General features: G+C 48.8%; 1 protein-coding gene across 1 annotated transcript in view; it reads right to left on the bottom strand.

The window, feature by feature from the left end:
* Window positions 1–4004: 4004 nt before the first annotated feature.
* Window positions 4005–20053, bottom strand: part of Rcc1l (RCC1 like) — a 31858-nt gene continuing 15809 nt past the window's right edge. The window contains exons 8-11 of the mRNA XM_057764892.1: window positions 15595–15682; window positions 13672–13845; window positions 11628–11713; window positions 4005–4941 (exon numbers count right to left, since the gene is read on the bottom strand). Of these exons, the coding sequence (XP_057620875.1) occupies window positions 4864–4941; window positions 11628–11713; window positions 13672–13845; window positions 15595–15682 (426 nt within the window). The 3' untranslated portion in view covers window positions 4005–4863. The remainder of the gene's footprint in view (window positions 4942–11627; window positions 11714–13671; window positions 13846–15594; window positions 15683–20053) is intronic.

Below are 20053 nucleotides of genomic sequence, written 5' to 3'. Positions count from 1 at the left end.
GGGTCCACAAAGCTAGAGGCCCCAGCAATGGGCAAAATTCAGGTCTCCACGGGGCAGAGCCTAGCATGGCTTCCCTTTCTACTGCCTCAGTTTACCTGTATCACAGGAAGAGTGAGAGCAGGGTCAGCCCCCAGACAATAGGGAGAGGAATGCGTGACCAGAGCTCTCCCAGCCCTCCTCTTGTATGCCAAAATCATTTCCGTTATCCTGAGGCAGGGGAGCAGGTGTGGGTGCCCTGCCTGCAGCCCCAGCTGACCCTCACCTGGCATGTTGTGCCCAGGTCACCAGCAACACTGGGCTTTACTAGTCCAGCAGCTTGAGTGAGGGGAGGACTGGAGTCCGACTCTCTTCACCTCCAGGGCCTTCATGCTTTCGTTTTGTCAAAGAAACAAAACCCTTGAGAGTTGCGTACTGTATGATGGAGAGAAAAAAAAAGTACCTAATGTTCCCCCTAAAAAAAAGACAGTATATTTTGTACTTTGTAAAGTGTTCATTAAATGAAGGGGAAAAAAGACGATGTTGGCTGATGGCTGTATGATTTTATGTTGATTTATGCAGGATCGTGTCTCATTTCTTCCCTCTTTCCCATATTGTTTGGAGAACATGGCTAAAGGAGCCAGGATAACCCTCAGGTGTAACCCTGAGTCTCAAAAGCTGCCGGGAGGTTTGTATCAGCTACCTGATGCTGTGTAATAAAACAGTGACTTAAAATGATACATCTCTGTATCCTAGCACTCAGGAGGCTCAGGCAGGAGGATGGAGGGTTCCAGGCTAGCCTGAGCTACATAGTAAAACCCTATCTCAGTAAAGGGATGGAGAGGTCACCCAGCGGTTAAGAGCACTGGTTGATGCTCTTTTCCAGAGAGCCTGGGTTCAATGCCCAGCACCCACATGGTGGCTCACAACCATCTGTGACTCTGGTCCCACGGAATCTGACAAGTTCTTCTGGCCTCTGCATGGGTACCAGGTACCCATGTAGTACACAGACATACATGTGATAAAACATCCATATGCATAAAGTAAATAAAAGTTAAAGGGAAGAATGATATTTTCAGCGGGTTCGGTCTGTGATCATGGACCTGAGTGAGGCAGAACACCAAGACAATGAGAACTTGGAGAGAAGGAATGTTCATGGCATCCAAGAAGCAGAGATGGGAACACAGGAAAAGGCCAGGGCAAGCTATCACATCTTCAGTGACCTTCAATGAAGTACCACCTCTTATCTATCACTACCTCCCAATAATGCCAACAAATGATGAATCTATCGAGCTATCATCAATCCATTAATTATCCATTAATTAGGTTAGAGCCTTCGTAATCTGTATGTTTCTGGGCATGTTGTCATAGAAACAGACAGGAATGTGCTTATAAACCTAAACATCTCTCAATCCAGCAAGTGCCCAGTACCCACACAATGGGCCACAACCATCTGTAACTCCAATTCCAGATATGATGCCCTCTTCTGGCCTGAGTTCTGCACACATGTGATGTACATACACACAGACAAAATACTCATACACATAAAAATCATTAAAAATAATTTTTTTTGAAAAAAATGTAAGGGGTTTGGGAAGATGGCTTAGTGGTTAAAGAGCCCTTGCTATTCTTGCAGATGAGACAGGTTCAGTTGCTAGCACTTAATAGCTCAGATTTCCTCTAGCTCTGGTTCCCGGCAATTTTATGCCATCTTCTGACATCCATGGCCATTACACACAGATGGCACACAGACATGCAATGAAAACACATACACACATAAGAATAATTTTTTCTTTTTTTTTTTTTTTGGTTTTTCGAGACAGAGTTTCTCTGTAGCTTTGGAGCCTGTCTTGGAACTAGCTCTTGTAGACCAGGCTGGTCTCGAACTCACAGAGATCCACCTGCCTCTGCTGGGATTAAAGGCGTGAGAACAAGAGGACACCTGGGAAGAGGCAGGTGACTCTCACTTCGCCCAGGGTCTGTATCATTCACGTGCTCACTAAAGTGAGGACACGTGACATGCACACTTTTACAGGGACAGCATAAGCAGCCCAAAGAATGGCTTAGCAGGGTTTCCAGGTGTCAGAGGGAAGGTCAGCACCAAAGAGACCAACACCAGCACCCAGGTACAGATGGCAGCTGAGCAGAAGCCCTGGTGGCACACAAAGAGGACAGACGCTGCATGGCCAGGCTGACCAACAGGTGAAACAGGCTTTAAGGCACACTCGAGGATGAGGGTGCCCCTTTTTGCACACAGGTCAGGGTGCTTGTTTTGCTTTGTAGTTTGTTGGGACAGGGTCTCGTGGTGGTCTCATGTATCCCAGGCTGGCCCAGGATGACCTTGAGCTTCTGATCCTCCTGCCTCCAGGTCTGCCACAGTCTGAGCTACTGGAATGTCCGCCACATCCTGTTTATGAGGCGCTAGGAATCGGACTCAGGGCTTCGTGGATGCTATAATCAAAGACCTTACCAGAGATATGTTCCTGGCCCCTTTAATTTTCTAAGGACTTTTTACATTAAAAACATTTTTAGTCATGTGTATGTGATGACAGGAGCATGTATGTACACATGCATACAGACACTCTGAGAAGCAGAAAAGGGTGTCAGATCCCCTGGGGCTAGAGTTACAGCCATTTATGAACTGCCTGGTGTGGGACTTGAACTCAAGTCCTCTGTAAGAGCAGTAACTGATCTTAAGAACTGAACCATCTCTCCAACTCAACTTCTATTTCAAGTTCACAGCAGCCCTTCCTATTGTAAGCCTAAGACTAGCCCTTGAAGAGAACCGGGGGCAGATCCACCTGGGTGAAGGGGCCCTGTAACTGCCAAAACAGCCATTCTCACCAACACCAGTCAACTGGTCTCTATGACATCCTGCTTGTTGACCCCTCAACCTTCTGACATATCCCACTTCCTTGTTAGGTTTTCTCCATGTTAGGGTTTTCATTTGAAATGTCCCCCACGGACTCATGTGTTGAATGTGTGCTCCACCACAGGTGGTATTTTCTGGAAGACTGGCACGTTAGAGGGTCAGTGGGGCCTGGACAACAGAAGTAGGCCGCGGGGGGTGGTCCTTAAAGGTGGTAGTCCAGCCAACATCCGGTTGCATGCTGCTTCCTGATCTGCCAAGTGAGAGGCCTCTACCCCATGCACCAGCCCCCAGAAACTCTGTTGTGCCTTTCCTGCCATGCTGGGTTAGAACCCTCTGAAACTGAGAGCCAAATTAAATCCTTTAAATTGTTGCTGTCAAGTATTTGGAGCAAAACTTTGCTTTCCTCCACAGCCCACACAGGCTGCTACCAAACTCTGTATTTTATATAATAATGTCCATTTCCTTCCCCAGGCTGCACAAAGCAGGGATTCTTCCACCACATGACTCAGTGGCCCACGCCTGCACTTAAGGGGCCCACACGTACCTGTAGAGTGAACAAGTAGCGGGTGGGGTGTAGCAGGCAGCGTGAAAGATCGTAATTAGTGACTCAGGCACCAACTCTCCCCAGCTGAAGAATCTATCTGTTCAGGGCTAGGGAGATGACTCAGTGGGTTAAGTGCCTGCCTGACAAGCTGACGGCCTGGGGTCAGTCAACAGAACCCATTTAAAAAAAGGCAAGCAAGGCATCATGTGCCTGTCGTCCCAGCTCTGGGGAAACTGAAACAGAAGGGTCCCTGGGGCTCTCCGGCCGGCCGGCCTTCTAGAGAACTTTCAGGTTGGGAGAGATCCTGTGTCCAAACATAAGGTGGAGCTGGGTATGGTGGTGTAAGCCTTTAATCCCAGCACTCTGGGAGGCAAGGGCAAGCAGAACTCTGCAAGTTCAAGGCCAACCTGGTCTAGGAAGTGATACCCCATCTCAATAATAAGACGGCTAGCACCTGAGGAATGACACTTGACACTGCCCTGTCCTCTACACAAATGCACACCCGTGTGGACATGCACACATGCAACTGCACACACACAAAACACATCCCAGGTGGGACTGCCTTCTAAAGTGTTCTCCACTGGCTTCTGTTTGTTTCCTATGGTCTCAAAATGATCTAGTGAAACATTTCCAAGACCTCCATTTTTAAAAAGGCAGAAAATAGACTTTATTCTAAAAAAACTTTTCAAACACTGTTCTGAAAAGGCAAGTTTTCTTAAAAACAAGTATTTTCCCAGTTTCTGACGCTTCCTACTCCGAGGCTGGCCCTCCAGCCAAGACTCCACAGCCCTCAGCCCGCAAGCATTTGGCCTGCAGCCTCTTTCTTCAGGGGCTTCTGAACTGCTCAGAGCCAGGCAGAGAGACGGCTCCAAGGCTGGGATACTGTAGACCCATGAGGGAGGCTGGCTCACACTGGCTGCTCCATAAAGGGTCTCAAGCCAAGGCATTCTGGGCTCCCGGACTGTGTCCTGGGGAGCTTGTGAGGTGGCAGCTGATCAGAGAGGCCCTAGCTGAAGTTAGCTGGCTCTCCTGCTGAGCTGGGCCAGCCAGAGGCCCAAGTGTGTCCTGCTGTGACAGGGGACTACAGATTCTCCTGAATGCCTTGTCATGTCTCCAATGTGTCACGAATAACAAACGTCCCCTAAGAAAAGTGTCTCTGGCAAGACGCATTCCCAGACGCCACCATGTGTTACCTGGAAAGGACATGAGCCTGCCATCCTAGGGCCTTATTCCCTGGTACTCCTCAGGAGCACACCAGGCCAGGAGCCTCAGAGGCAGGGAAAGGTCTTGTCCACAGACTCCTATTATGTCCCTACTGGACACAGAGTAAGCCTCCTGCTCCACGCAGGCCCTGGCCCTCTCCCAACATCCTCAGAAGCTCTGCTGGTGGCCACACCTTGCCTCTGCCAAGTTGTTGCTGTCGGTATAGTTCAGACGCTGGGGCCAGCCTGGGATGGGCCCGGAAGGAGATTCAGATGAAGGACTTGGCCAGAGTTACCATGTGATCCACACCACATGCCACATCCACAGGCTCACCGGGCATCGTCACCTAGAAAACAAGCCCCAGGACACAGTGAGGGGAAGGGTGAGCAGGCTCAGGAGTGCTTCTGGGGGAGACAGGACTTGATGGCTCTATTTCCCTGTGCAGCTGAGGCTGACCATGAACCTCTGACCCTCCTGGCTCTACCTCCCGTGCTGGGTTTACAGACATGAGTCCCACAGTGCTTTGTGGTACTGGAGACAGCCCCTAGCCAGGGCTCTGTGTGTGCTAGGCAAGCACTCCAGCTACTGGGCCTCCCCCTCAGCCCCACACTAATCCACAGCCACCCTACCTCCCTGCCCATCAATGGCATCACCTCTGGTAGCTACCCTAGAGACGTGACCCTGGAGGATACATACGCTCCTGGTACCATTGTCTGACAATGGCTTCCAGATTCCCTGCCTGAAGGCTGACTGCTATAGGATAATGCTTTTTGTACACTGTAAAGATTTGTCACTTGTATTGCTTTAATACAATGCTGACTGGTGAGTAGCCAGGCAGGAAGTATAGGCGGGGCAACCAGACTAAGAGAATTCTGGGAAGAGGAAAAGCCAGACACAGCTGCCACCCAGACACAGAGAAAGCAAGACGAGAATGCTGCACTGAGAAAAAGCACCAAGCCACGTGGCTAAAAGTAGACAAGAATTATGGGCTAATTTAAGTTTTAAGAACTAGTTAATAGGGGGCTGGAGAGATGGCTCAGAGGTTAAGAACATTTACTGCTTGCTCTTCCAGAGGTCCTGAGTTCAATTCCCGGCAACTACATGGTGGCTCACAACTGTCTATAATGAGATCTGAGGCTCTCTTCTGGCCTGCAAGCAAATATGCAGACAGAATACTGTATACATAATAAATAAAATAAATCTTTAAAAAAAAAAAGAGCTAATTAATAACCCTGAGCCAATAGGCCAAACAGTCTATAATTAATACAAGCCTCTGTGTCTTTCTTTGGAACTGACACCTGTGGGACTGGGTGGGACAGAAACTTCCGTCCACAGCTGCGTATTCAGTGACCTTTCTGTGGGTCACTAAGTACTTCCCAAGAGTGCAGGAAAGGCTTCTGCCTGGAGGGTCTAGTGTGGGAACAAGGACACATTGGCACAGTGGCTTCTGTCACTTTACCTGTTAACCCCACCTGCAGCCATAAGCTGGATCCCATGTGTCCCCCACCATGGCCACCTGAGAGGCAGAGTTTCTGCTACATCTCAAAAGGCATTAGGTGAGGGCAGTGGTAGCCCAAGCAGAGACGGGGATCTCTGTGAGTTCAAGGCCAGCCTGGTCTACAGAGTGAGTTCTAGGACAGGCTCCAAAGCTACAGAGAAACCCTGTCTCAACAAAACAAAACAAAACAAAACAAAAGACATTAGGGTCTTACCACAGATCTAGCTAAGCTGCCTGTCTGGGCCAGTCTTTGCTCCAGGAAGACCTAGCCGTCAGCACAGCAGGAGGCTTGCTTCCTTCCCAACCTTGTCACAGAGTCTGTCCAGGAGGCTAGCGTCCTTCCCAACCTTGTCACAGAGTCTGTCCGCCTTGCTGTTTAAGAGTCTTCCCTGCCTTTCCTTCCCTAGACTGACCAAGTACAAGCAAGCTTCAGAGCTACACTGGGCCACCCAGAGGGCTGGTCCCTCCAATCCTCATTATTTTGTTCTCGCTCAAGCGCACACATGCCACAGTGCACTTGAAGTCAGAGGACAACCTTGAGGAATTGGTTCCCTCCCTCCACCTTGTGGAAACTGGATTTATTAAACTTAGGTAGTCAGGCTTGGTGTCAAGGGCCTTCATAGGCTCTAAATTTATTTTTTATTTTTTTCTTTCTCTTTTTGTTGTGCTTATGCTATACATGTGTAAATGTACTATGTATGGTGTGCACAGTGCAGTGTGTGGTATGGGTGTGTACAGTGTAGTGTGTGGAATGTGGTGTGGCATGGGTGTGCACAGTGCAGTGTGTAAGTGTTGGAAACGGTGGCTGACCTCAGGTGTCCTCCTCTAGCACTCCCCACGTTTTTGGTTTTTTTGTTTGTTTGTTTTGTTTCTTTGAGACAAAGTCTCTGAGCGGACCTAAAGATCATGGTTTCAGCTAGACTGGCCGGCCAGCAAGCATCTGAGGTGACTCTCCCCCTGCTGTGGGGCACTGAGTTACAGACCACACGGTGGAGCAGAGCTTTTCGTAGGCGCTGGGGATCCAAACTCAAATCTTCATACTGATACAGCAAGCACTTTACCCACTGAGCCGTCTCCCCAGCTCCCTTTCGTTTGTTTTAGAGACAGAATGTCACTATGGAACCTTGGCTGGCCTGGAACTCACTATGCAAGCCAGGCTGGCCTCGAACAAATAGCCTGCCTCTGCTTACTGAGCGCTGGGATTAAAGGTGTGTGCCAGCACACGCTGAATTGTTTCAGTTTTCAGACAGGGTCTCACTACATAGCCTGTGCTGGCTTAGAACTTGCAGCATTCTCCTGCCTCTGTTTCCGGAAAGCAGAAGTGTACACCACCATGCCCATTTTCTCTTTTTTTAACCACTGTTTCTATTATCATAGCAACGTATGTATCACTATGATACATACATAGTAATAAGCAATGCTGTAAAAGGACATTCAATGGAAAGCAATGACCATGAGGTCCAGGGCTCCATTCCCAGCACCCTATTAATGAGACATGGTGGTTCACACCTCCCATCCTAGCATTTGGCAGGTAGAAGCAAAAGGACCAGAAGTTCCTCACTATACAATGAGTTTGAGGCTAGCCTGGGCTACATAAATCCCTGTCAAAATAAAAAAAATACACAGGTGTCAAGTACCTCCTAATAACCCAGTCACCCTATGCCCTGCATTGATGGAGGAGAGTCATCTGTTTTGTGTTGATTTCATTGGTTAATAAAGAAACTGCCTTGGCCCTTTAATAGGACAGAAAATTAGGTAGGCGGAGTAGACAGAACAGAATGCTGGGAGAAAGAAGCCGAGTCAGGCAGTCGCCACGATTCTCCCACCCGACACAGACACAGGTTAAGATCTTTCCTGGTAAGCCACACCTCGTGATGTAACACAGATTATTAAATATGGGTTAAAGCAAGATGTGGGAATTAGCCAATAAGAGGCTAAAACTAATGGGCCAGGCAGTGGTTAAAAGAATACAATTTGTGTGTTGTTATTTCGGGGCATAAGCTAGCCAGGCAGCCGGGAGCCGGGGCGGCAGGAATGCAGTCCGCCGCTCCACACTACACTGCATCCTACTGAGAACTACTTAAATCAAATCTTGTGTTCCTCACAGGCTCTCAGTGCAGAAGGGCACATGCCAGCCTTGTGGCTCCCTGGGCACACTCTGCATAACTGTGCCTTCAGACCCTCGCCCGGATGTGGAAGCAGGATCAATTGGCCAGATCCCTATTCAGTAGTCCTTCCTGCTGGCAGCCGCAGAGAAGCTATGACCTCCTGGCAATTTCCTGAGTTTAGGACAGAAATGAATGCCTGCAACAGGTGGCCTGGCCTAAAAGCACGGAAGTGGCAGGTGCTGACCATGGAGCTTCCTCTCCATTAGGGGCTGCCGGTGACAGCAAATGAAGGCAGGAACCACGCCACGCTGTCTTACAGCCTCCCCAAACAAAACACCTTGGAAAAAGCTGCCACACAGACCACTGAGCAAACAGAAATGGGCCCCAGGTGACAGAGGCAGCCTGGAGCTGCCGAAGCTGCCCCAGAACAGCAGTGGCCGGCTGCCCCCTGATGACCTAGCCAGGTGGGCTCTTAGCAACCTCTCAGGCCCCTTTAGATCATCTATTTACCTTCCCTGGGAAAGTGCCTTGCCATAATCACCCACAACCAGCCCACTGCACTTAAGCACATGACACCGTTCCCTAGATGCTCAGGCCATTAGAGCCCAAAGCACAGGAAGCTGTTTGCTCTCTGCTTGCTGGCCAGGACCTGTGGCCATCAGGGACCTTGGGAGCAGCAGTGGCTCTGAGACTCCAGTGCCCCCTGGTATGTGTCTCTCAGGTCTCTAAAATGACTCCACAATAAGTCTGTCCCCAGTCATGTGGGGAGTTTTGGTCTCTGGGTCTCACGGAGCCCAAGCTGGTCTCACACTCCCTGTGTCTCTGAGGATAACTTTGAACTTAGGATCCTCCTACTTCCACCTCTTGCTCCCAGGTCCTGGGATTACAGGTGTGCTCCACCATACTTGGTTTATGTGCTGCTACGGCTTGAACCCAGGGCTGCTTTCATGCTAAGCAAGCCTTGTTTTTTCTTCAGAGAGAGAGGAAGAGAGAGAGAGATAATACCTCCCTGGATAGCCCAGGCTGACTTGATTCTCCTGCCTCGGCCTTCCAAGTGGCTAGGACTGCAGGTGTGCAGCACGCTTCACCTATGACTTGTATGTGTGACTTCATAGGCTCCCCCTCTGGTCTCGCAGCTCACACTGTGCAAGACAGGCTGTGCTATGGGAGCCGCACGCCACCCTGTGGCTATGGCTGGATCTCAGGTGTGCCTTGAAGGCTCATGTGCTGAAAGCTGGATCTCCAGCTCAGTGCTACTGGGAAATGGCAGAAATATATAGGGGTGGAACCTACTGAGATTAGGGATTGGAGATGCCGTTAACTGTCCATTGCTGAGATGAAACAACACAGCCATAAGCAACTTGGGAAGGACAGGGTTCATCTGGCCATGCCTCCATGTCACAGTCCATCACCAAGGGAAATCAGGGCAGGAACCTGAAGGCAGGAAGTGAGGCAGAAGCTGTGGAGGATGCTGCTTACATGGCTTGCTCAGCCTGCTTTCTTATACCCCCAGGACCACCAGCCCATGTGGCATCACCTACAGTGGGCTAGGCCCTTCCACATCAATCACTAACTTTAAAAATGTCCTACAGGCTTGCCTATACCATGTTATGGAAGTATTTTCTCAGCTGAGGTTCCTACCTCTCAGATGACTCTGGCTGTCGTCAAGCTCAACAACAACCAAAAAATAAATAAAAGAAAAGAAAAGAAAAAGAAAAAAAGAAAAGTAGCCAGCATAGGGAGAATGCTTTTGAGGGTAATGATAGGACCCCAACTCCTTTCAGTACCTCTGACTCCAGCCTCCATAAGGTAAGCAGCTTTAAGGTCACATGTCCCCTGCTATGTTGCACTGCCCTGCCAAAGGGTCAAAGCAATTGACCCAGCAAAAGCTTCTAAAACCAAAAACCAAATTAAACATTGTCTCTTAAGTGGATGACCCCAGGCATTTTGTTACAAGAATGAAAAACTAATGAATCTGTCAAGTCCTCCCCTTCATCTAACCAAAACGTGACAAAAGACAATGTAGTTGCCCGGCATGACCCCTTGGGGCTCACCAAATGTGCAATAAGGTGGACAACAGGGTGCTGCCAACAGAGTGGTCACTAGGGCAGACAGGCTCATCCTTTCAACAGGAAAGCATATCAGGAAGCCCACAGCCAGCAGGACGCCATTCCTCTGGCTAACTAAGTGCAAGAGGGTGCATGCTGAGAATGGAGGTATCAGGCTCCAGCAGCCTAGACATGGACTCTTCCCCAGCAGCTATGCTTTGCCAAGTTGCCTCAGCAGGTAACCAGCTGTGATGATGACTACTGATCATGAACATGACAAGATCTAGAGTCATCTAGGAGACAAACTCCTTGGCTTGTCTTGGGGAAGTTCTAGACTGGTTAGCTGAGGTGGGAAGACCCATGCTGAATGAGGATGACCCTACTCTACAGGCCGGGGTCCTGGGCTGAAGAAAGAAGAGAAGGGGAGCTGAGCACCAGCGTCCATCTCTCTCTCTACCTCCTGACTGTGGATGCCATGTGACCAGCCGCCTCATGCTCCTGCTGCCGTGTCCGCCGCCATGATGGACTAGACCCTCAAACTGAGACCCAAAAGAAACCCCTCCTCCCTTAAGCTGCTTTTGTCAAAGCAACAAGAGAAGAAACTAACCCATCCACACTCATAGGTGACAGGCCTGGGAAGCGCTTGCTGTTCCAACACCCAACTGTTTCCACTGTTTTCCAAGGCCACACTCAAAAAGAAAAGACGATAAGTGGGAGAGGGGCGGCTGTGAAGGGGATGCTGGCTCTCCAGACAAGACCAAGATAAGATAGTCTGCAGGGAGATCTGCATGCACATGTGTGCTTATATACATAGTTCCTTGAAAGGTTGGATTTTGATAATGTTCCTAAATTGTGAAATATTTTTTTCTTTAAAGACTGCGTCTTGCACAACTCAGGCTGGCCTCAAACTGGCCATGTAGCTAAGGATGACCTTGAACTTCTGATTCTTCTGCTTCTACAAGTGTATTGCTGGAATTAGGGGTGTGGGTCACCCCACTAAGTTTACATGGTGCTGGGGATGGATCCCAAGGATTAATGCCTGCTATGCAACTACTCTACCAACTGAGCCACATCTCTGGCCCACCTGGTAGCTTCTCACAGGGATTGGACTACTGTAGGTACAGCAGGTCCAGGGATGCACTGACTGCACAGAGAAGAAGGCTGAAGACCTGCACACTTGGAGGCTGATGCTACATCCTGCCCCGCCCATCACCTCCACACAAGCCTCCCTGACATCCATCCTAGATGGCAACACACAATAGGTCCTGGACTATGTCCTCTATTTGGTTTGGCTTCTCTTGACATGCCCTCCACAACCCACCCCTGCATGGTCTTCCCCTCCACATCCCCCCTCCCCAACGGCGCCGCATGGTCTTACCCTCCATGGGAAATACTGGTCTTCAAGGCGTCCGATTCCCAAGCACCCTCGGATATTCTTGCCCCACACGAACAGTTCCCCCTTATCTGCAAAGAAAGGAAGACAGGGGCTCGGCTGGAGCTTCAGAAGGAGCAGATCATCAAGAGGACGGCCTTCCAAGAGTCAGGGACAAACAGAACTTACTGCTCAACTTAGCCTCTGAACTGAATCTCAGAGAAAAGCACCTTAGAGAAGGTTCTATCCATAATCCAGGCCCCAGGCCAGGCCTTCTGCCAGCCAGCCTAGGAAGACAAGTGTGTGTGAAGCAAACCCCAAGGCTTCCATGCACAGCCCTCTCTGCTCATCTTGATGGCCTGCTGCCACTCATAGCTCTGCCCTCTCTGACTGACAGTGAGGCAAGACAACCAGCTCTGCTTGAGTTTCAGTGTGTAGGTGTGTTCTGTGAGGAGCTACAGAGCACTAGGTTCCTAACTGTGTCGGGGCTATACCTGTGTGCTGGGCACTGGGGACAGGACAGCAACTGAACAAACATGTTTCCTGTCCTCATGAACTTCACCTAGTAGAAGAGCCAAAATGAACAAATGAACAAACTAATAAATACAATGGTTACACCTTGAAGAAAGTGCATTACTGCTAAGCCACGTCCCTCACTGGCAAAGTTCTACTACTGAACCATGTCCCCAGCCCATCAATGGGGGATTCTAGGCAGGTGCTCTACCACTGAGCCACACCCCAGCCCCTCACTGGGGGATTCTAGGCAGGGGCTCTACCACTGAGCCACACCCCAGTCCCTCACTGGAAGATTCTAAGCAGGAGCTCTACCACTGAGCCACACCCCCGCCCCTCACTGGGGGATTCTAGGCAGGTGCTCTACCACTGAGCCACACCCCCGCCCCTCACTGGGGGATTCTAGGCAGGGGCTCTACCACTGAGCCACACCCCAGCCCCTCACTGGGGGATTCTAGGCAGGGGCTCTACCACTGAGCCACACCCCCACCCCTCACTGGGGGATTCTAGGCAGGGGCTCTACCACTGAACCACACCCCAGCCCCTCACTGCAGGGGTTCTAGGCAGGAGCTCTACTGTTGAGTCATATCTCAAATCACAAAAGACTTCAGTTTTAGAGAGCACCTTATTACAGAGTCACAGTGGGAGCCTCAGAGTGAAAAGGAGTCGTGCTGTTTGATTTGGCATGGAGGTCAGTTACATGGTGGACTAAAAGTACCAGAAAAAGCAAATTTAGGCTCTGGTAAGAAGAAAAAAAGGAAAAGTTAAGCTTTTCTCTCAAGAAGATGTTTGATAGGCAAGGAAGCAGCAAATCCCTGGGAATCACTACAGTGACGTGCACACAGTTAACTGCTGTCCAGGACTGCAGAGCAGCTGCCTGAGCTGAGGAGTGGTGGCAGCACATGAGGAAGACCACGGTCTGTCTAGACGCCTGTGGAGCTACTTGCTGCTATTTCATGGTTCTACAGCCTGTCCAGTCAGTCTCCAGGCAGACACCTCTGTGGGCACCCCTCCCCAGCACCATGGAGGCTCTGAGCTTTACCACCCTGCATACTCATTTCCGCATCACTCACCCACACATGGCTCAAAGCTCCCTGGTTTTCACTAGCACTCTACCAACCCCTTCTCCCTACCTACCCCCAACAGGCTCCTCCTAAAAGATCACACCACAGCAGATACCTGACCACAAAACAAGGAATCCAAAACGCCAGAACGAAAGGAAGGTATCTGTCCTACAACACAGACAAGACTACCTCGACATGGCCTCCCTCTTTACTTATCCCATGAAGACATCAATCTATTAGATGGATAGATGGATGGACAGACAGACGGACAGAGGATGGATGAGGAAGGGAGGGAAGGCTAGAGGACAGAAATGAACAGCTATAGAGCCAGCAGAATGGAGGGGAGGACAGAGAGAAACACGGGTGGATAAATGGAAGGCTATAAATGGATGCAGGTTGATGACAGAAGCTGAGCGCTATCCCAGTTTGAGAAGGAACAGATTTTGGCCTGTCTGCCCAGCAGGGTAACTTACTGGTAAGTGCAGCAAAATGGCTAAGACCGCATCGGATCTGGGAAACCTGGACGTCGGGGTTGAACTCCGTCAAGCCAAAAAGCGTAGGTGGAATCATTTCTGGAAGAGCCGTTTCCAAGAGGTTTGGTCCTTTCCCAAGAATTCCATAGCCCCAGACGAAGATATGTCCTTCTTCTATGTTACAACAAAAACAGTGGTTGTGAATGGTACAGCCCTCCTGGACATGAACACTACAGGGACTGGGGAGGGGCTCAGTTGGTAGAGTGCATGCCTAGGATGCATAGAGCCCCGGGTTCCGTCCCTAGAAACCAGGCATAGCGGAGCATGCCTGTAATCCCCGAACTCAGGAGGTGGAGGCAGGAGGATCACCTTGGAATATGTGAGTGAGACACACGTGCTAGCAGGTTGAAAATGACTCTCTGCCCTAATTAAATACTTGTCTATGAAGTCTGGCTAGGGAGGAAGCCAAATTCAGCAGAAACGACCAACTTCTTGAGAGTAATGGGGGGAAGGGTATCCATAAAACCCACTGGCATACAAAATTTTGGACATTTTCCCCAACAACAACTCCAATTTCACACTGATCGGAGACATACCAAACACAAGCCATTCTGGCCAGATTCTCAAAACTCTTAGAAATGAGCTGGGTGCTGACACACACCTTTAATTCTAGTACTTGGGAGACAGAGCCAGGCAAATTTTGAGTTCAAGGCCAGCCTGGTCTACATAGTTCCAGGACAGCCAGAGCCACAGAGAAACAAACAAAACACACACACACACACACACACAAATACACAAACACACATATACAACTTTAGAAGTGCTTTTTAACTTGCTTTCGGGGGAGTAGAAATTTTGAGTTTTGCTGTGGGATTGTTTGTCTTTATTTTGTAGATTTAAATTTATTTTATGTGTATGAGTCTTTGTTTGTTTGTTTGTTTCTCGAGACAGGGTTTCTCTGTAGCTTTGGAGCCTGTCCTGGAACTAGCTCTTGTAAACCAGGCTGGCCTCAAACTCACAGAGATCCGCCTGCCACTGCCCCCAAGTGCTGAGATTAAAGGCATGCGCCATCACTACCCGGCTGTGTATGAGTCTTTTGATGAAATGTGTATCTGTGTACAAATTTGAGGTCAAAACAGGGTATCAAATTCCCTGGAGTAGAATTATGGATGGTTGTGGATGCCATGTGGGTGCTGGGAATCAGAGACCTATACCACAATGTCCAGTTTTCTTTTCTTCCCTTTCCCTGTCTTTCCTTTCTTCTCATCACCCTTCCCCCATTCCTCCCTTCTTTCTTTTTGGTACAGTGCTAGGACAGTATCTGGCTCTCATGTATAAGTGCTTTACCACTGAACTCTGCAGCCCTGGCTGTAACAAGTGCAATACCAGTGCTCAGAGTAGAGCACAGTGACAAAGCGGGTTTCTCATGCATGAGACCCTGGGGTGTGGCTCAGTGGTAGAGCCCCTGCCTAGAATCCCCCAGTGAGGGGCTGGGGTGTGGCTCAGTGGTAGAGCCCCTGCCTAGAATCCCCCAGTGAGGGCTGGGATGTGGCTCAGTGGTAGGGCCCCTACCTAGAATCCCCCAGTGTGGGCTGGGATGTGGCTCAGTGGTAGGGCGCCTACCTAGAATCTCCCTAGCATGCACAGGGGCCTGTGTCTGATCCCCAGCTCCAAGATCCAGATATTTGCTATAAAATGACAAAGCCCCATGGTTGCCTGTACATCTACATCATGAGCTACTAACCTGTTGGGAATCTCACCCCTACCCCGTAATCACTGAATGACTGCAACTAGATGCTCCCATAGCCACACTCCCCTCTTTGGGATGCATCAACAGTCTAGGAATCTGAAGCACACAAACTGTCCCGTTTCCCATCTGATCTGTCCAGTGCTTCTCAAAGAGATGCAAGAAGTGGCTCTCACCATTCAATACAGCACAGCCCGTGCCACCACAAGCCACCTGCTTCACCTTGCCTACTTCAGAGAAAGGCAGGCACCGAGGGACATTAACCTGCACCAAAGAAAAGGGTGGGCATGGTTAGGAAAACAAAGGAGCCAGAAGCAGTAAGAATCCTTGGCTAAAGTCCCAGCTCACTTATTAACGCCAAAGATTTCCCCAGTATGTCTCACTTACTAAGCTTCCTAACCAAGGGCTCAGGACACAGAGGGAGCTGGGGGGCCCAGTTCCTACTCTTCTGGAAGGCCAATGTCAGACTCTGCCCCTTGTTACATCTGTGCTAGACCAAAGTGTGGAAGGGATTTCCCGGAGTCTCTAAAAGGCTGATCTGACATGGGGAAGGGGAGAGGCATCACTTTTCCTGAGCTCTGAAGGATATGTAGGGTATGCAAGGGGAGAAGGGAGCATCCTCCAATGGGACGAGATGTACCAAGGGAACAGGACAAGGACAGCCCATTCTAAGAGATCAGGACTGGTAGCATATGCCTTTAATCACAGCACAGGAGGCAGAAGCAGGTGGAACTCTATGAGTTTGAGGTCTTAGTCTACATAGAGAGTCCCAGACCAGCCAGAGTTATGAATTAAAATCCTGTCTTTAAAAAAAGAAAAGAAAAAAAAAAGATAAACATGGTAGCACACACCCCCTAAGCCCTACCCTTAGGATGCAGAAGCAGGCAAATTTCTATAAGTTCAAGGACAGCCTGGTCTACAGAGCAAGTTCCATGACAGGCTCCAAAGCTATAAAGAGAAAACCCTATTCCAAAAAACTTAAATAAATAAATAAATAAGAGTTGGTGAGATAGCTCAGCAAATAAACCCATTTGCTGACAAGCTTGACTACGTGAGTTCAATCCCAGGAACCAACATGATACAAGGAGAGAACTAGCTCTTACAAGCTGTTCTCTGACCACACACATGCCATGGCACACATAGACATACATGCTCTAAACAAACAAGTGTAAAAACATTAAAATAAGCTGGGTGTGATGGTATACACCTTTGATCCCAGCATTCAGAAGGCAGAAGCAGGCAGACTCTATTAACTCAGGTCCACGCTGGCCTACACAGCAAGTTCCAGAACAGCCAGGGCTAAAAAAAGAAAAATCCTGTCTCAAAGCAAAACAACGACAAAACTAAATCAAAATTGTATTGGCCACTTCCACAGTGGCTCCCAGGGAGCTGAATCTCCTGCTATCCGCACCCACAGGTGAACTTGGGCTTGGGCTAACCCAAGTGACTTGCTTCTACTGAAGAGAATTCCAGAAGTGAGGGACTGTCACTTCAAATGATCCAACATAGCCTTCTCATCTGCTGATCTAATGGAGCCAGCTGACACACTGTCAACAACCCCTCCAGAGTGGAGTGGCCCACATGGCAAGGAATCAAGAAAGTTCTGGCCAGCAGTTATCAAATGGCCAACCTCCAGTGAGGCCCTAGGGCCTTGGTCCAGCAGAGAGCCTGCATCCTGACAACCGCCAGCAGAGGAAGGGTGGAAGCAGCTCTTTCCTGGTGAAACCCAGTAACAGGCTCAGGGCCAAGAAACCTGCTGCACGTGGCAGGTTCCTGTCCCACCATTACACACAAAATGTGAAGTGTTGGGAGTGCAACTCAGTGGTACAACATCTGCCTAGTGCACTCAAGGTCCTGGGTGCCATTCCCATAACCACAAAAACAAAAACAAAAGGCCTGGGCAGAGAAACAAAGAGAGATGTTAGCCATTAGCAATGTGAGTTATGGGGGTTGATGAAGATGCTTTGGGAGTTTGACAGTAGTAAAAACCTTTGGGAGAAGGCTATAAGCTTTTTGTTTAAATTTATGGTTTCTTTTCTTGTTTGTATCGTTTTTGTTTTCAATTTTATATGCATTGGTGTTTTGCCTTCATATATGTCTGTGTAAGGGAATCAGATCCCCTGGAACAGTTCCAGACAGTGTGAGCGGCCATATGGGTGCTGGGAATTGAGCCCAGGTCTTCTGGAAGAGAAGCCAGTGCTCTAACTACTGAGTCATCTCTCCAGCCCCATGTTTGTATAGTTTTTGAGACCAGGTTTCTCTGTGTAGCCTTGGCTGTCCTGAACTCCCTCTGTTGACCAGGCTGGCCTCAAACTCACAGGGATCCACCTGCCTCTGCCTCCCGAGTGCTGGGATTAAAGGAGTGCACTACCACTGCCAAGCTGTTTAATTTTATTCATTTATTTTATGTATCTATTATCAACGTGTATATACACATGCACACATGACACAGAGCACACTGGAGGGCAGAGGACAACTTCTGAGAGTCAGATCTCTATTTTCACCAGAGATAAAACTCAGGTCGTTAGATTTGGTGGCAAGCCCCTCTATCTGCTGAGCTATGTCACCAGCCTGCAACCTTTTTTTTTTTTTTTTTTTTTTTTTGGTTTTTCGAGACAGGGTTTCTCTGTGGTTTTGGAGCCTGTCCTGGAACTAACTCTTATAGACCAGGCTGGTCTCGAACTCACAGAGATCCGCCTGCCTCTGCCTCCCGAGTGCTGGGATTAAAGGCGTGCGCCACCATCGCCCGGCTAGCCTGCAACCTTTGTAAATGAATCAAAACCTACTAAACTGAATCAATAAAAATATTTGTTGGAGGAAAAAAATTAATAAATTGCACACACTTCATATTGGTGAATAACAATTTGTAAATTATACTTTCATTATTAAGAACTGGCCATTAGGATGCCAAGCACGATAGTACATACCTTAAATCTCAGCAATTGGGAGGCAGAGGCAGACTGATCCCTGAGTTCAGCTAGCCTGGTCTACACTGAGAAACCCTGCCTCAATAAATAAATATATAAATAAATAAAAAAGAAAAAAAGAAGAAAAAAAAATTAGATGCCAAGAACTGGCCACAGGCAAGTAATGTCAGTAAAGAATAGAAAGGTATTGCCGGGCAGTGGTGGCGCACGCCTTTAATCCCAGCACTTGGGAGGGAGAGGCAGGCAGATCTCTGTGAGTTCGAGGCCAGCCTGGTCTACAAGAGCTAGTTCCAGGACAGGAACCAAAAAGCTATGGAGAAACCCTGTCTCGAAAATCAAAAAAAAAAAAAAAAAAAGAAAGGTATTAGTTATGGACAGGGGAGACAGCTCAATCAGAAAGGTGCTTGCTATAAGGACCTAAGCCTAACCCATCCCACACAAAAGCTGGGTATGAGGGTGTGCTCTTGTAATCCAAGCACAGAGAAGGCGAACACAGATCAGTCCCAGAACCCAGCCAACCTACACTAATGAATGAGCCCAGGTCTCAATGAGGGACCCTGTCTCAAAAAATAAGGTGGAGTTTCTGGAGTATGACAACTGAGGTTGTCCTTCCTCCTATAGACAGACAGACACACACACATACAACACAAGGAAGAAAGAAAGATGTTAGTTACAAAATAATCTCTACTTTTTGTTTATGTTCAAAATAGTCCTTAGGGGCTGGAGAGATGGCTCAGTGGTTAAGAGCTTTGCCTGCTCTTTCAAAGGTCCTGAGTTCAATTCCCAGCAACCACATAGTGGCTCACAACCATCTGTAGTGAGATTTGGTGCCCTCTTCTGGCCTGCAGGAACACATGCAGGCAGAACACTGAATACATAATAAATAAATAAATCTTTAAAAAAAAAAAAAAGAAAGAAGAAAGAAAATAGTCCTTAATAAACTGTTAAAGTCAGTCGGGCATGGCAGCACAAACTTGTACTCCCAGGGGAGACGGACCATGAGCCTCAGTGACAGCTTGTATGTTTAGGTCTGCATGCTCTGGAGCCTGTATTTCCCTTTGACTTGTTGAGACAGGGTCTCATGTAGCCAGGCTGGCCTCAAACTTACTCTGTAGCCGAGATGACTCGAACTCCTGATCCTCCTGCTTCCAACTCTTGGGTGCTGGAATTACAGGTGTGCATCTCCACACCCGGCTTCTTCTGTTGTTTTACTACACAGCCAGGCTAATTTCCAACTTGTCACCAAGCCTGGCTACATATATGCTGCACTAGGGCAGAGACACTCTATGACACTGTGGGCACATGCGTACACTGTCTCATATGCCTTTTAGAAATAGGTGGGGGAAGCTAGGGGGTAGTGGCGCACACCTTTGATCCCAGCACTCAGAAGACAGAAGCAGGTGGCTCTCTGTGAGTTCAAGGTCACAGAGCAAGCTCCAAGACAGGATCCTTGGCGACAGAGAGAAACCCTGTCTCAGAAAAGAGAAAAAGAAAGAAAAAAAAAAAGGAAGGAAGGAAGGAAGGAATAGGAAGAGAGATAAACTTAATGCACTATCTTAGCTGGATGTGGTGGCACTTGCCTGAGATGGCAGCAATCAGTAGGCAGAGGCAAGAATAGTGTTACAAGTTGAGGCCAGCCAGATCTGTGCAGCAAAACCCTGTCTCAAAGCACACACATACTGGCTGGGGAGATGGCTCAGTGGTTAAA

Source organism: Chionomys nivalis, chromosome 3 (genome assembly GCF_950005125.1).
Source record: "Chionomys nivalis chromosome 3, mChiNiv1.1, whole genome shotgun sequence".
Taxonomy (NCBI): domain Eukaryota; kingdom Metazoa; phylum Chordata; class Mammalia; order Rodentia; family Cricetidae; genus Chionomys; species Chionomys nivalis.
The sequence above is the reverse complement of the archived record's forward strand: the minus strand, read 5'-3'. Positions and strand labels throughout refer to the sequence as shown.